General features: G+C 45.4%; 1 protein-coding gene across 1 annotated transcript; it reads left to right on the forward strand.

The window, feature by feature from the left end:
• Window positions 1-656: 656 nt before the first annotated feature.
• rfx6 (regulatory factor X, 6) lies at window positions 657-8,186 on the forward strand. The gene is made up of 19 exons (XM_047022176.1): window positions 657-834; window positions 1,478-1,631; window positions 1,782-1,905; window positions 2,016-2,077; window positions 2,295-2,372; window positions 2,566-2,593; window positions 2,682-2,789; window positions 2,895-2,972; window positions 3,066-3,179; window positions 3,300-3,349; window positions 3,482-3,641; window positions 4,126-4,267; window positions 4,372-4,481; window positions 4,579-4,696; window positions 5,444-5,566; window positions 6,191-6,391; window positions 6,823-7,377; window positions 7,534-7,731; window positions 8,002-8,186. The coding sequence occupies exons 1-19, from the start codon at window positions 657-659 to the stop codon at window positions 8,184-8,186; spliced, it is 2,766 nt and encodes a 921-aa protein (XP_046878132.1).
• The last annotated feature ends 9,951 nt before the right edge of the window (window positions 8,187-18,137 follow it).

Below are 18,137 nucleotides of genomic sequence, written 5' to 3' on the forward strand. Positions count from 1 at the left end.
TTTATTTCAAGTTTGATTGGATATTTGCTCGGCTCTAGAAGCGTACAGGGACGAAGCCTAATTTCTATAGGTCTAATAATATCACGTTTTCAATTTCTGCCAGGCATATTCAGTTTATGATTGATTCAAAGACGCACTGACAGTCGCGTTAAACCCAGTGCAGAGCAGCACTCTAAACACAGAGATGATGGTTTTTTAGTTAATCATTACCCGGTAGACCTACTCCCCGTCCTCGGTAAATATGATAAATGAATCCCGGGGCAATCAGAAAGTGACGTGGTCCTACAGGTTTGGCACAGGTTTAATTAGAGGAAGGAAAGCAGCCTTCATCAGAGTGGCATTGGGAGGTCCGGGCAGATTGACGTGCAAAACATTACATTCTAGTGTGCTTCCTCTTACATCATTGGATAATATTTTTCATTTTCTTATTCCCATGGCAAATGGGTGAATGGAATGGGAATTATAATTGTGTTTTTTTCACCGTCTTCAGGGTCTTTGAGAGGATACAAATGGAACAAATACATTTTGGTAGACATAATTCTGAGCTTGGCCTCCCAGTCTCAACAATATCAAATGTCTGATATGTATTCCTCTTATTGCTCTTAGTATTTCTACCAATGTGTTATGTTTCATCAAACATGCCAATGAAACGGAACATGGACAGTAAAGTCAGCGACGGAACTTTCCTTCACATTAGCCCTCCGGCAAGTAAGAAGTTCTGCAGCTCCTCACAGGGCATCAATGGAAACTTGCTGGACGAGAAATTACTGCGTGTTTTCCATGGACACTCACTCTCAAAGTTCGACGAAGAGGATGATTCAGGAATTAAATCAGGTGATGAATGGGAATTATCTTTAGCAATAGAACATAAACAAGACGTAATTTTGTCGTAAAGTATTGTCTGTAGTTTAATTGAACAGCCTATTTAGCCTACATGTCGTCTAAACTATAACGTTTTGTTTTGGGATACAAGTTTATTAATTTAAAGCCATGGCACTTACAAGTGCACTTACAAATATTTGTGTTAGAAAATGCATTTGTATAGTCCTATAGTTTAGATACAAATGTGAAGCTTTTTCTAGAGGTTATTGTTTACAAATATTTGTTTTGTATTTGACTTGAGTTCAAAGCAAAATAATGGGCCTTCACTGTTTCTTAGTCTGGGTGGTATGTGTTGGAAACTGCCGTGGTTCATTTGCCCAGCCACTCAAGTGGAAACAGACCCTGCTGCTACCCATGACAAACAAATAGCCTTACCTCATGACTGTTACTTCTGCACATACACAAGCCTTCAATGGGCAGCCAAACTGTTGCTAGTTTGAATGCCATGCCAGTTATGTGTTGAAACTGTTCAAGATGGTTCCTGTCTTTACTGTTCCATCATGTAAGACACCAATACAGAGCTTCTCATACAAACCATGACTGTGTCTGCTGTGGTAGAACACTCCTGAAGCCTATCTAATGTATTTCCCCTCAGAAGCAGAGGACAGCAACGAGACTCCATCCTCCGAGGAGGAGCAGGAGCTTCTGGAATATTCCCAGGACCATCCCTTCAAGCAAAGCTCTGCCAGGAGGAGCATCACGCAGGTCATTAAGGACAAGAAGAAACAGACACAGCTCACCCTGCAATGGTACACAATCATTCCTCCCACTTCCATAACACACCCACGCACACCCGCACACACTGGGGTCCGTGGAACAACCCGGTCATGGGAACGGATGAGGTTAAACCAAGGGTTTGATGAGGACGGGTAGTTTGACTTGGCTGTGTCTCCCTGCAGGCTGGAGGAAAACTACATTGTGTGTGAGGGTGTGTGTCTGCCTCGCTGCATCCTGTACGCCCACTACCTCGACTTCTGCAGGAAGGAGAAGCTGGAGCCAGCCTGCGCTGCCACCTTCGGCAAGGTACTGAAAGTAGTCATGCACAAAAGTAAAAAAAAAGGGTCTAAAAGGGTAACGACCACAACATGACATGATGATAACACGACCGTTCTTGGGTCTCCTGTGTTCATCAGACGATCCGCCAGAAGTTTCCTCTCCTCACCACCAGGCGACTAGGCACCAGAGGTCACTCAAAGTAAGAGACGTGAGAGTGGAGGGGGACACATTGGGATCCAAATGACTCTGTGTTCCCATCATTGGGACTTTGACGTTATCAAATTCAGAACATCCATTATATCCACTGCTGCATGGATATGATATGTTTGGGCTTCATCCTACTGGGTATGATACAGTATCATGTACACAGTAAATGGTGACATACAACATACATGTTCTATCTTGATGTTCATCAGGTATCACTACTATGGTATTGGGATCAAGGAGAGCAGTGCCTACTACCACTCTGTTTACTCAGGAAAGGGCTTGACGAGGTGAGACCAGACTTTATCACCTCTGCATGGGTAGAAGTATAGATGGTAAATATCAGTATCAGCCCATTGTGTGAACATTGTCCCCAGGGGCCATTAAAAGCTGATACTCAGAGTATATTATTGACTTTGTATTCACTTGTTGTCTAATCACAAGTAACTTCACTTTAGACTGATTTTGTTGTTTGTGTCACAGATTTTCAGGCAGCAAGCTCAAGAATGAGGTAAGACGAAAAAAAAAAGAATAAACTTTTTATTTTATTTTTGAAAACAAGTGACAATAAAGAAGTCAAACATTTCTTAACTTCACAGGGAGGGTTTACCAGGAAATATTCCCTCAGTTCTAAAACTGGAACGTTGCTCCCAGACTTCCCCAGTGCACAGCACCTGGTTCTCCAAGGTTCCATCTCCAAAGACAAGGTTTGATTCCTACCCCATCGTTAGACTTTGGTTTGAACTCTTAAGTAGGATGCATCTCCCAAGATTCACTGTATTGTGATCAGTTTGAAATCATGTCCATTTCAGGTCGACACCCTGATCATGATGTACAAAACACACTGTCAGTGCATTCTGGACAACGCCATCAATGTCAACTTTGAGGAGGTAGCCCCACATTAGACCCTGTCTCTTTACCCTCCGACTGTGACTGTCTTCTGCTGTATTGCCTCTCTTGACTGTCTGACGTGTCTTCTCCAGATCCAGAACTTTCTCCTCCACTTCTGGCAGGGCATGCCAGACCACCTCCTCCCGCTGCTGGAGAACCCTGTGATAGTGGACATCTTCTGTGTGTGTGATTCCATCCTCTATAAGGTGCGGCGGATCACGTTCGACACACAGCAGAACGGCATCGTTTAACCGTTGAGCTTCTGGTAGAGTCCGACTGATTGATCCGACTGATCAGTGCGTTGTGTGTGTGTTTGTGTTTCTTAGGTGCTCACTGATGTTCTGATCCCTGCTACCATGCAGGAGATGCCTGAGAGGTAGGTTGTTGGATGGTTTGGTCACGCGGGGTGCGTTCCTTACGCCAAATAATCTGCCTGAAGTGGCGTGTGTGTGTGCGTATGTATTAGTCAGGTTCTGCATGCGTGCATTCACTCGTGCGTTGTCTCCAGTCTCCTAGCAGACATCCGTAACTTCGCCAAGCACTGGGAACACTGGGTGATGACATCTTTAGAGAACCTTCCAGAAGACCTTGCAGCAAAGAAGCTCCCTATTGCACGGCGTTTTGTCTCCTCGCTAAAACGACAGACCTCTTTCCTGCATCTGGCACAGGTTAGGACCGGTTGGCATGTACAGTAGCTGATGAGGATTTGCATTTGTCTACAGAATGTTATTCAACTTCTTGTGTGCATTGGGAGTGGTGTTTGTTGATAAACATTAGCTCTTAGGTGAGTGTTAGCTGGTGATGGTGAATTTAAACTGGTTATGGTGAGTATTAAATGGTAATAGTGACTTGAGCTCACCTGTCATAATAACTATGGCTGGTGATGTAAGATGTTTATTGTAACTGCAAATGGGTTTTGGTGTTCAGAATTAGATTATGGTGACCACCGTTTTTTATGGAGATTTAGGTGGTTATGGTGACTTTAAGCTGGCTGTGTTGACAGCTAGCTTGACAGTATGGTGACTGTAAGCTGGTTATGGTGATTAAACAGGTAAAGGTGACTAAGATGGTTATGGTGACTATAAACTGGTTGTGGTAACTGTTATGTTGTTGTCTCCAAGGTCAGGTGTTTATGGTGTCTGTTCCCACCAGATTGCCCGCCCGGCTCTGTTTGACCAGAATGTGGTGACCTCCATGGTTGTGGACATCGACAAGGTGGACCTGAACAGTATTGGCTCGCAGGCCCTCCTCACTGTCACCCCGGGAGACCAAGATCAAGACCTGTACTCTGAATGTGAGGGCGACCATTCGCATTTTAAACACCGTCATTTGAATGTAGCTGGGAAATAAATATCAGACGAAACACTTCCATGACAGGCATCTAACTGTGTCCTCCAGATGACTCCATAGCCGTGTTCCAGGAGCTGAAGGACCTTCTGAAGAAGAATGCCACAGTGGAGTCGTTTATCGAGTGGCTTGACTCGGTGGTGGAGCAGAAGGTCATCAAGGTGCCACCAGCTGCTTATGTGGTTGATGATTCATTTTATTGTTTGTTCGTGTTCAGACGGTGACGTCACATCCTTTTTTACTTCTTCTCTCCGGCAGCCGGGGAAACAGAGTGGGCGGTCTGTGAAGAGGAGAGCGCAGGACTTCCTGCTGAAATGGAGCTTCTTCGGCGCGAGGGTCATGCACAACTTGACACTTAACAACGCGTCCAGCTTCGGTAGGAGAGAAATCCCCCGTTTAAGTATACATTTTAGAGACTTTACATAAGGTGTACACTCAAGTAACAGCCAAGAGTAGAGTTATATTTCCTATGTATGTGACCGTATATACAACTTAAAAGAACAGATCATTACACAACATAACATCTTCAGCTTGTTTCTCTATGCAAACCCCACCTGTATCTCACAGTTTAAAACGGTAGCCTGCCTGTCACTAGATCCATCTCCACACTCAGGTAGTGCGGGCCTGGTCTGAGCTCACAGAATAATCTCATCCATCATAAAGGCCCGGCCGGCCCAGAAATAAACTCTCTTATCTCAGTCGTGTTCTCACTGTTGAGATATTGGCCTCTGCTCTCCCACCAGTTCCCCTGACACCCCCTGTTCTGTCCACCTCTCCTCACCCTACGCTCCTATCCACCCCCACCACTAAACAGTTTCAGCATGACCTTCTTGGTAAAACCGCAGGTCAGGGGTGAGAGGTCTGACGAGGGGATTGTTTTGATAAGACAGGTCGATCTCACACCTGCTTACTGATAAGATAAAGCCTGCCGATCTGTTTGGGTTACGATGGATTATTGGTGTCATTTTATGACGTGGGTTTGCATACATCGAGAGTAAAACCCCCAAGATGTCGACGAGAGCATCGGATTAAAAGGAGACGAAATCAGCGCTGTTTAAATATGAACAGCATTAAGGAACCTCTTGCGGATGATGTCCGTAACTGGGTGTCGTGTCTCTCCCAGGCTCCTTCCACCTCATCCGGATGCTGCTGGATGAGTACATCCTGCTGGCCATAGAGACCCAGTTCAACAACGACAAGGAGCAGGACCTGCAGAATCTCCTGGAGAAGTACATGAGGAACGCAGGTATGGATCAACACCGTTTAAACAGATGCAGGCTTCGTTTGCTGGTGAAAAACGGGTGTAATTGTGTTTACAGTAGTACTACAGTATGAGTACTTGGGAACTGTAATATAGGTCCCCTTAAACACATTGTGCCAGCTTCTGATTGGTTACTTTGTCTAATTTGATCAGACCTCATGTGTATTACAGTTGTTTTTGCTCTGATCTGGCTCATTTAATTGCGGTAAATAGGGACCCAGTGTTTTGGTGCAGCTCAGTACAGCAAGCATGAGAGTTGTGAAGACATTTACCTCTAGCAAGAAGGAATGCACTACAGTATGTCATGGAGAATCCTGATGTTGCGAGATGTGGTGTGGTATGGTTAAAAATTTGAGATTTTAAGTTAGGCGTGTTGAGGTATATGTTTTATGATGTATGTGTTATTGAAAGGTATGATTTCTAGCCTTTTGCAGCTTTATTGGACAGAGACAGTTAGAGATTGGCAACATATATAGAAAGTAGAAACACAAATGACCCAAGACTAAATCAAACCCCTGTGTTAGAGTCTCAGCCCATTGGATGTCCCACTACAGGTATAATAATAAAACATTTCATTAAAAAAGAGTTGTCATGTGGTTTACTTTCCAGATGCCAGTAAAGCCGCATTCACAGCCTCCCCTAGTTCCTGCTTTTTGGCCAATCGGAACAAAGCTGTGACCAGTGACCCATCCGTGAAGAACGAGTCTCTGCCAGAGCATGCCTACATGAGCCTTACAGCCAACCAGCAGCAGGGACTGGCCAGCATGGTGGTGTACCAGGGGGCGGAGTCAGACGGCTTCTCTCTCGCAGGTCAGACCTCTTTCGTCATTGGCCGGGTTTCCCAGATTCGTTAAGAAGCTCTGAACGCTAAGATCTTCTTAAGAACGTTCTAAGAGCGTTCGAGAGCACCTTGGAACGTTCTTAAGACGCTCTTAGCGTTAAGAGCTTCTTAACGAATCTGGGAAACCCGGCCATTGTCTGTTCCTGATTTCCAGTAAGCACATGTCCGTAGTCAAGTACTCGAAACAACAATGTCTGTTTGTCATTAAAACAATCAATAATCAGATGAAGGAGAATCAATTACACAACGGAATCAAACTTATTGCACTCAGACCTTACACTGAAAGGAAAGTGTGTTCAAACTCTCTCTCTTCTTCTTTCTCTGTCTTTCTGTCTCTGTCTCTGTCTCTCTCTCTGTCTCTCTCTCTTTCTCTCTCTCTCTGTGTGTCTCTCTCTCTCAGGAGGACAGATGGACTTCTCCCAGACCAGCGGCCCTCTAATGACACCTCCCATCTCACCAGCGCTGGTCCACCGGGGCAGTGTCATCAACCAGGGCCCCATGGCCACCAGAGCCCCTACCTCCTGCCCCCCCACCTCCTCCTGCTCCTCCTCCGCCTCCCTCCAGGCCCCCCTTCCCTCCTGCCAAGCCTACCTAGACTCCCAGTACCAGAGCCCGGGCCCTGGAAGCCCCGGCTACTTCCCCCCATCCACCTCCAGCTACCAGGCAGGGTTCAGACCCCACCCTCACACCCAGACCCAGACTTACCTCAGCCAGCCCCGCTACCCCTCCTACAGCGACCAGGCCCTGGGGAAGGAGTACTTCAATAGCAGCTGCTCCGTGTCGTCCTACGACTCTCCCCGGCCCGTCCAGGGATACAATACCGGGTCTGGGCTGGCAGACCCAGGCATGGATGCTGGGGGGGTCCAGCTGCTGGAGGTGGAGGGGTACAACTTTGTAGGGGCAGGGATGAATGGTGTGGGGTGTCAGGGACAGTACTCTGGGTCTGGACACTCTGGTAAGAACTTATGAGGCCTGTTAAAATGATAATAGCCATGTCTATCATCTATAAAATGCCAAGTCTATAGAATCCGTAGTCTATCGTCAAGGACGAGAAGTCGTTTATCCATCCATGCACACAGTAGACACCAGGAGCGCCTCTGTGTTTGCGCAGGTTACTACGGCGGCGGTTACCTTGACAGCCAGCGGCTGGTGGAGCAGCACGTGTCTGTGATCAGCAGCGTGAGCAGCCTCCGCCCCCTGCCGCCCTACGGCCAGCTGCACGACCCGCTCAGCCTCCTGGCCCCGCAGGGACGGAGGACGGCCACACAGTACTACCCCGAGGCCGACCCCATGGGGGGGCACCCACACGGTGAGGCTGGGGGGGGGGGGGGGGAGGGGGGAGACAGGAGAGTAGGTGTCGCAAGCAGTAGTTTTGTCAAGGATAAGTGTTGTGGCTTAAAATGTGGGTGCAGCTCAGTGGTGGAGCATTAGACGGCAGATCATGAGGTTGCAGGTTTAAATCCTCCCTGGATTTTGCTTTGGATGGCATAAGCATTGTTATTATTGTTGTTATTATCATCATTATTAAATGAACCCTTCTAAGGGTTTTGGGGTTTACATTTTCTTCTCCTCCCTGTAGCCCCGCCCCTCTCGACGTCAAACTCCACCCCTTGCATATATGGAGGCCCCGCCCAGTTCCACTCCCAGGATGCACTGCTTCCCCATCGCATGACGTCCGAGGTAGGGGGCATGTCCTCACTGCCTCCCATCAACACAGTGTTCCTGGGGGCCGGGGGAGGAGGGGCCGGGGGTGGGCAGGGGTGATGGTCCAGAATCAGCACTGCTGTCGACTGACGGTGTCTCCCCTCACCTGGCTCTAGACAGCCCGAGGACATGTCCACACCCAACAGCCCTGAATGTTTAATGCCAGTTGGGCAACGGAATTATGTGATGAATACGTATTTTTGGAACACCTCAATGATAAAAGATTTTTTTTTTATCACTTTCCCATGTGATGTCAGTTGTTATGGAAAAGACTTGCGTGAGACAGATGTTGTCGAGCCTCGTTTGTGACTGGACCCTGTATGTCTGCTGACGGGCAACAACAGGCCCTGACCAGTCGGCTAGTGGTGAACATTTCTACACATAGAAAGGTTACCTTCGTAAGTCCCCTACAGTTGCAGTACAACAATATTACAGTATAACAATATTAAAGAATGACGTGGTCATTGTAAATAGTGTTAATGTTTTCACTGATTGATTGATAATCCTTTGACTTTCAGTGCGCAATGTTATTTATCTGTCTAATTGCTGCTTTTCATTTTCATTATGTTCTTTTAAACATGTTCATTTTGCTCTTGATAAATTGTTTAAGATAAACTAATCAACATAAATTAATCAACTGGTTTGTTGCGAATGTTTTAACCTTAATCTACTGAGAAAGAGAGAAGGAGAGACAGAGAGAGACAGAGAGAGACAGAGAGAGACAGAGAGAGACAGAGAGAGACAGAGAGAGACAGAGAGAGACAGAGAGAGAGAGAGAGGTAGTAGGCATGGATTTGCCCGTCGCTTTTGTGCGCCTTTGCAGCTGTTTGGTCTACAGTCAACAACCGGATGAAAGAGAAAGGTTCTTATCTGTCCATTCAGAGCTCCTGTCAAAGACCCTTAAACACATGGTTCAGTAATGGTTGAACTGGACCCTCAACCGGACAGGCAAAAGATTACAGCCCACTAGCACAATGGGAGAATCACTGGATCAAAGCTTTATCTAACGTTATTTGATTTCCATGAGATACAATGGGGGGAGATAGGGTCAGATAAAACTGTTGACTAAAAACAGTGCTGGCTAACGGTGTTGAACGCAGCTCGCGACGTGAGCTGATCGCACACTGAGACCTTCGGAGGAACACACAGTTTTATTCAAATCCTGTTGTAGAGCTTTGTTAGCCTACAGCCAGATGGGAGCTAATGAATCTATAATCAGTTACATCAGATTGACCGGAGTGTTTGTGTGCTAAAATGATACACCTTTCAAGACAACAGGCTGGACTTGATTTAAAAACAGTGGATGTGACATGATGTTGGAGATTACAACAGTGAACCATGGCAGCTTGTCCACAACATGAATCAACAGGAGCAGAATGTCAGATAATGCCGGCTTGGGCATATCAGCCTTCCGTTTTATCTACTCAGGAAGAAACACACATACACACACACATACGCAAACTCCATTTGGCTGGAAGACCCTGGAACAGATGGTAGGAAATGTAATGATTACAAAATCCCCACGTTAAAATAGTTTAATTACAAAGTCAATAATGCCTGAAACAATTGCGGGGCCTTTAGTGAAACAACAGCAGAAGGCGCAAGGCAAACTCTGGGCCAATGTTTAACCAGAGATCTGCATTAGGGCCCGGGCTGCTGGATAGACGACATATGTGGCTGAGCAGGGCAGGAGCAAAGATCAAGAGACCAGTGTGTGTGTGTGTGTTTGGGCGGGGGGGGGGGGGTTGTTTGTTGTATGAGTGCTGTTAGGAACAGGGTACAGGTCTGGCTCTGGGTTGTGTATGTAAATGTGTATTTGAGGGGAAGGAAAATGGGTGGTAGAACAGTTTACAGGGGTGTGTTACAGTCCTGCATTGTCTCTTGACTCCTCTGAGTTATGATAAGATGTACAGTTACTAATAGTGCTATGACACAGAAATTATCTGGTGTTGCAGAATTGTACATGGCAGATCTCAGTGTATATTTGAAGCAAGGCTGAACACTAACAAGCAGATGCAGCCAGTCCAAACAAGCCTGTACGTTAGGCCTTAGGGTGTAGTGTTACAGTCAGACCACTAGAGGTCGCTACAGATTCAGACAGAAAGTGATTGATACAGTACTATGTACATAACGAGAGATATGTATTTATACTATATATGTGCATATACAGGTACAGCTCCCAAGTGCCTTCCTTTCACTGTGCTTATCGCGTCCGATCTCTATACTGGACACAAGGCTATCAGCAATAGAGACTCACATTTCCCCCTCTCTACAGCCCATATAGGCTGCTTTGCTAGCCCGCTATCAGCTGCAGATAGGCCTAATGTATCCTGGCCACTCCACATGGCAGGGTTGGGGGGCACAGGGAGCCCACACCTGCAGCAACACCAGTATGCACAGCCTTCCCCTGGAAGAGGAGGTTCGGGGGGGGGGGGGGGGGGGGGGGGGGGGGGGAGATGTATGAATCAGTTGTACATTGTGAAGGGATGGAGCCTATATGCAGAGCCTGTAAATTATTACACTGTTTAAAGTTTAATCATGGTTTTGTTGTTTTTAAGGACCCCTAGTAATATAATTTGCAATTTAAGTGCTGGCCTACAGTGTACACAGTATGTTGAATTTTTACAGTGTAATACGGTAATCAGGTTCATTTTATCTAACCATTAATATATATTCAACGTTCTTTATCCTAAATCAGTATCTTTACTTGTGGTATATTAAATATGGAATATTGGTAGGCCTTTTCCTTTATCTATAAGTAACTATTATTTACTGATGGTGAATAAAACCATTAGTATACCAACTGAATTAAATAAAGAATACACTAAGTAGGCATGTGTTATGTGTTGTCGCTTCGGTACGCGTCTCAGGTCATTCTCAACATTTGTAAAACAGTAAGTGCATGTCTCGAAACAATTTGTACAAATTGCAACACACAATGGATTGCCTTTAACTTGGTCCAAATCTATCCATTGCATGGCTTTATGTCAGTTTCAACAGAACATGGTGACACATCACTGTATCTGGGAGAATTATAAAAAGAGTACAGGATTGACACTTAGTTATTTATTATTTTTTTACAGTAATTTGTTTACATACCGTTTTATTGTAATACAGAAAGGAAAAGACAAGAAACCAGGAGACACTCCTATTTTGTTTTTACATTTGTTTATTTGTTTTTTGTTAATGTAAACATAGGAAAACCTCTTTGACAGAACTATACCATCAGCGCTGTTGGGGTATTACAATTATGCCAACTGGTTCAAACATTTGGCATGTCATTACTTTTGGGGGGGTAAAACTATTCAACAGAGCACCAGTATATTACATTTGGATCAACATGACATCCGCAATTAATCATATAGAAAGCAGCAATTGTACATGATCATTTGAATGAATGCACCAATGCATTGACAATTCGTTTAAAGATTGAGAAATTGCATGACTTGCTCAAGTAACTGGATAATGTGGAGGCAGAAAATTGAATGCAGTAAATCATAAATAACGTGTTATATAAAGGGCTTAATAAGGTTTAAATTCCATCACTCATCCATGACCCTACGACAAACAATTTAGTTTGGGGGCAAAAAAACAATGAGCCTGAACCTTACACCAGCACAACAACAACAAATCCACAGGCATTGTTTTAAAAAGATGATAGTTGAACATGATAGATGATAAATAGTTAATGTTCCGTTTGCACAATCAACAGATTCTGGTTGAATGAAGGTTGAAAGTGTCTATGTAGTTGAAAATCTATAAATGGTTCGTTCAAATTTACAAACTACAATTCTAACCAAATTATGTGGTTAGAAGCAACACATAGAATAGCAGCTTTCAATACAAACTAAATATTATTCTCAATGTCTCAAATGTTTTGTAGTTTTTTGCATACAAGAAGTATTTAGTGACGGCTAAATTGCAGGCTGTTAAGTGACCATTGGGGGGCAGTAACTCCATAGAAACCCACATCACAGCCGCTCTTAAATGTTCATTTGTGATTTGCAAAGAAAGGTCATCCAATAAAGGATCATTTAATTTTAACTCATTTTAATCAAGTCTCTAAGTATTGTGGCAAACAAATATGCAATTAATACTGAAATCAAAAATGCACAAAACACATTCTTGCATTTATTTTAGAATGCACAAAATAGAGAAACGACTTGTATTATATGAAGCGATAAATACACAGCATTATAGGGTATGAATATAATCTTTGTAGTTCATGTTGACAGCTAACAGTCTCATTTTATAATTGTCTTAGGAGTTGTTCTGTGAGTGCAGCCATTGGACAAAAATAAATTTGTGTAGCTCCATAAACCCAGACCACTATGGGCCTAATCCTGGGATCTGAAGACTAACCCTCCTGTCACTTCCTTGTTGGAGCCCTTCTCCTCCTCTCCCCCCCCCCTCCCCCACCCCCTTTCTCTGCTGGTGGTGGTCTCTTTCTGCTCTCCTGGGTGGGTGTTACTCACCCAACCACCTCTGCTGCCTACATATTGTGCACCTCAGTCCCCAGGTCACTCAGGGACTTAACCTCTGGATGAGATCTCTGCTACTCAGGAAGTATGGTCTTGAAAAAAAAAATGTGGATGAAGAGAGAGGGAGAGCGAGGGACTGGAGAGGGAGAGCTATTGTTTGTCTCAGCCAGACCCTGAGCCACAAGTGGTCCATCTTTTGAGAAAAAAGTTTTTGTTTTGATGGTTTGTCGCACAGATAGCTCTGCATCAGCTCGCATTCTGCCTTGAAAGTTCTCCTCATATTTCCCATTCACCCCTCCTCAGTCCGTGAGCTCATACACGGCAAATGATCACTTTATTATCAACCACAACATCTGTAATTATGAATTCACAAACACACACATACACACACTCTTCGCTACCAAACCCACAAACACCTTCACATAAACACTCATCCTGTCCTGCACAGAGAGCTTGTCTGTCAGCTTATGGGTTTTGACTAACGCAAGCTCCAAGAATTCCACAAGTGTGTGTGCCTTAACCCCTGAGTGTGTGTGTGTGTGTGCGTGCGTGCGTGCGTGCACATGTGTGGATGTGTTCTTGTGTGTGTGTCTGTGTGCATGGGGGCATGTGTGCTTGTGTGTGTGCATATGTGTGTTTGGACGTGCGTGTAGTGTGTAGATGTGTGTGTGTGTGTTGATGCGTGCGTGTAGATGTGTGTGTGTACCCTAACTGCTGAGTGAGCCACAGGCCTGTGTGGGCTTTGGGAGAGCTGGAAATGCTGGGATAGACACAGCAGGCATTTCTCTCACTGGTGGTAAATACCTGGGGGAATCTCACAGCTTACATACCCTGGCACTGGACTGGGGGGAGCCAAAGGGAGGGAGAGGAAGAGAGAGAGAGAGACGGAGAGGAGGGAGTCGTAAAAGGAGGGAGGGGAGTGATTGAAGACGAGGGAGTGAGACGGAAAGAAAGGCTTGGACAGCAGGGGAAAGAGGTCGAAAAAGACGAGCGAAATCAAGAAATGCAGAGGGTTGATGTTAGTTGTGATTTCTTGTTCTTTTTGCTCACTTTACAGTCCCGTTTTGAAGTTCCAGAAGCGTTTTCCTCACTTGCCAATGAACAAGTGAAACCGAAAGGACACATATAACAACAAGAATACAATGTGCTGCGCTTTGTGCCTTCTTAGTTTTGGATGAAAGTACAGTTGATATGAAATGAACAAATATACAATTTCAGTTATCATCAGAGGGAGCGAGGTAGAAGGAGGGAAAGTGAGGGAGGGAGATAGAAAGGGGGAAGAAGGTAGAGAGGAACAGCGAGTCCCGACAACTGAAGGACATCCCTCCTGGAGGCAGAGATGAGGAGCACGTCGGCCTCCCACAGCTGAGAGAGGATGATGGATGTTAGATGGACTGATGATGGATGTTAGATGGACTGATGATGGATGTTAGATGGACTGATGATGGATGTTAGATGGACTGATGATGGATGTTAGATGGACTGATGATGGATGTTAGATGGACTGATGATGGATGTTAGATGGACTGATGATGGATGTTAGATGGACTGATGATGGATGTTAGATGGACTGATGATGGATGTTAGATGGACTGATGATGGATGTTAGATGGACTGATGATGGATGTTAGATGGACTGATGATGGATGTTAGATGGACTGATGATGGATGTTAGATGGACTGATGATGGATGTTAGATGGACTGATGATGGATGTTAGATGGACTGATGATGGATGTTAGATGGACGGATGATGGATGTTAGATGGACGGATGATGGATGTTAGATGGACTGATGATGGATGTTAGATGGACTGATGATGGATGTTAGATGGACTGATGATGGATGTTAGATGGACTGATGATGGATGTTAGATGGACTGATGATGGATGTTAGATGGACTGATGATGGATGTTAGATGGACTGATGATGGATGTTAGATGGACTGATGATGGATGTTAGATGGACTGATGATGGATGTTAGATGGACTGATGATGGCGACACCGTGTTTCATTGCCAGTGTGTACATGCGTTTGCGTTCATGTGTCTTTCATTGATGGAGGTCTGTTTTGTTGTGATCTCATTATGCTTTATTGCTTAACCAATACAACCCCAATCTCTTTCTCTTGTTCGTCTACGGACTGATCCCCAACCTGTTCTCTCTACCTCTTACACACACACACACACATATCCATCTCTCTATACACAGTCTTTTAGGCACATGAAAGCAGGGACAGCCCATCCCCCTCCTCCTTCCATAGAACCCTCTAAACAAAAGGCTGAAGTAGCTGCCTGACTGTCTGTCTGCCTGTCTGCTATCTGTCTGTCAGCTATCTGTCTGTCTGTCTGTCTGCTATCTGTCTGTCTGTCTCTGTCTGCTTGTCTGTTATCTGTCTGTCTGTCTGTCTGTCTGTCTGTCTGTCTGTCTGTCTGTCTGTCTGTCTGTCTCTGCCTGCCTGCCTGCCTGCCTGCCTGCCTGCCTGCCTGCCTGCCTGCCTGCCTTTCTGTCTGTCTGTCTGTCTGTCTGTCTGTCTGTCTGTCTGTCTGTCTGTCTGTCTGTCTGTCTGTCTGTCTGTCTGTCTGTTTGTCTCTGTCTGCCTGTCTGTCTCTGCCTGTCTGTCTCTGTCTGTCTCTGTCTGCCTGTCGGTCTCTGTCTGTCTGTTTCTCTCCTTCTGTACGCCTGTCTGTCTGTCACATATACCCTACCTGATGGAGCTGACAGTACATGGAGACCTGCAGCAGTGGTGAGGCTAAGGGACGTGTGCATGTGTGTTTGTGTACGTCTCTGTGTGTGTGTGTGTGTATATATTTGCGCTGTGGCCTTGTCCCTTCTCTTTACATTCTTGCTCTAATCTAACATCTCTTTCGGGGTTGACAAGCATGTTGTTGCAGCACACCAGTGGAGATCCAGTTACCTCGTTCAGCCATCATCTGGTTCTGCTGCTGGTCTGTAATGTTGGTCTCTCTGGCTAAACAGCTACAGTCAAGCATTTAAATTAGACAATCATTAGACAATCAACCGATCACACGCACACAAACAGGAACCCTCTCACACTCACACACACGCGAGCATGCACTCTCTTAGACACACGCTCACACACACATTGATACACAAAAGAACTCCGCACACAGGTTGTGTTGTGGGGTTTGAATGGCATCCATCTCTCCTGGTTCAAAGCTGCAGGCTGAAGGGGTTTCTGAGAGAGGAGCCACTACTGAATGGCAGCATCTTGAATACATTCTGCTCTTCTGCTCTCTCTGTCAAAAGTAGATTTTAAAAGCACTGGTCACCTGTTTGCATTAAACAACGTGAGTAGTAATTTAATACATGATAATAAGTGAATTTGAAGGGGTTATCGTGATATTTGTTAGAGTTATTATGAATTAAAGATTGGGGAGAAGTTGAAAGTGTTTTTAGTGTCGCGGTTGCTGATTGGATAATACAAAGACTTTGCACCCTGTTAACCTCTTAGACTGGCAGAAACATGACCGTCAGGGGTGTGTGTGTGTGTGTGTGTGTGTGTGTGTGTGTGTGTGTGTGTGTGTGTGTGTGTGTGTGTGTGTGTGTGAGTGTGTGAAATAGAAAGAGAGAGTGACTTAGAGACTGACATTGTCTGTGTAAAAACACAGACAGGGATTGGGGCACACATACACTCTCAGACACACACACACACACACACAGCCCTTTTTAATGCACAATTAACAGCTCTAGTTTTGGAGAGTAAGACAAGCCGTATGCTCCTTCCAGTCAGGGATCAGGAATGCGTCTGTTGCCCTCAGAGCTGATCCTACTGTTGTGTCTACTGGCTGCCTGGTCTCTCTCAGGTCCTCCTAGCGAACAGGCCTGCTGATACACACTCAGAACAGCTCTACTGGAACATTGGGTTTTCCACGGTCACACACTTAAATTCCGAACCCTAAATTGTATTCGAGGGACACACACACAGTGCTGTATTCGTTTTTGTTTATTTTGACTGCGGTAAATCTGCTCATGATTCGAGCCCCGTTCCACCTGTTCTCAGAGGTTGTTCCGCGGACACAATGAGCAGCTTCTTAGCGACGTGACCACACACACTCATGCGCACACACACTCACTCACTCACTCGCACACACCCTCTCTCACTGGCTCACACACTGCTCCTGCTCTAACCAGTCACCCTGAGAGGGCTCGCCTCTAGCTAATGGTGCGTGTGTTTTGCTGTGTGTGTATGAAACCCCACATAGAGCTTTTCAAGCTGTGTTTTGAATGGCCAACCAGTCCTACACTTTGCCTGTGAGACATCAGGGGATGTCAGGGGGTGTTAGGGTTCTGGCTGACGGTCTCGTCTGCTGATGGAACCCCAAACCTGGCCTTACACGTGTCGATAATACAACATAGCCCCTTCAAGGACACAGAAAGGGTGTGTGTGCGCACGCACACGCGTGTGTGTATGTGTGTGACACTGCATGACTGTGTGTGGATGGGCATAGATGCGTGTGTGGGCGTGCGTGCGCGAGTGCTTGCGAGCATGTGTATGTGTGTATTTGTTTATGTGCGCATGGAGGCAGTTTGTAAAAAGATGATGAAAGGAGCAGCACACAAAAGCCTTTAAGAATTGAAACGGGAGGCCTGTGCACGCTTCCCATTTAGACGGAAGACGTGCCCTACACTGAACCCTGGTCCGGTCGGACGGCCGTGTGGTTGAAGCTACACACACGAATCAGCTGCGGATGTTTTTGTTGCCACTGAAATGGTTTTATCAGTCATTTTAGTTTCACGTTAACTTTGGCTGAGGGGCATAAAGGATACCTCTGTGTTGTAACTTATATCGTACGCTCAGTACGTTGTTCAACTGCATCCTTAGACATAACATTTTCCATTAAGGACCCGTGGGGATCAAGAACTCTAGTTACAGAGAGCCCTGGTTGCTGTTTCAAAAGCATATTCCCCCAAATACATTTACATTTAGCAGACGCTCTTATCTAGTACAGGGACATTCCCCCGAGGCAAGTAGGGTGAAGTGCCTTGCCCAAGAACACAATGTCATTTTTCACAGCCAGGAATCGAACCGGCATCCTTCTGATTAATAGCCTAATTCCCTAACCGCTCAGCCATCTGACCCCTGAAGTACTACAAGCGTGGCCAGGACTGTGGCCTCATGGAGAAATGTTTAGGATCAAACAGTTCTATGAACTAGTTTGATGCTATGTTGTTCTTGTTAAGTCAAGTAGGTACCAATGTTGTGCCTTCCTAGTTGACAAGCACACCAATGTGATGGTAGACTATACGATGTGCATGCACGTCCATGTGTTTCCTGTTGTTAAGAGACAGACTAACTTTAGGGTCATCCTTTCAAAAAGTACCATGCGTTAGCCTTGAATGAGTATCTGCTGTATAATCCAAATGCAGACATATCTTGAAGACTAATCTCTGGTTAGTGATGGAAGTTTGAGCACAATAACCCGCTGCTTGGAGGTCACATTTGATTGAAGAGAAACTGAAATCTACAATTGTGTCCTCTGCATACAAAGTTCCATTTACAGTTGGACA

Source organism: Hypomesus transpacificus, chromosome 6, assembly GCF_021917145.1.
Source record: "Hypomesus transpacificus isolate Combined female chromosome 6, fHypTra1, whole genome shotgun sequence".
NCBI classification, from domain to species: domain Eukaryota; kingdom Metazoa; phylum Chordata; class Actinopteri; order Osmeriformes; family Osmeridae; genus Hypomesus; species Hypomesus transpacificus.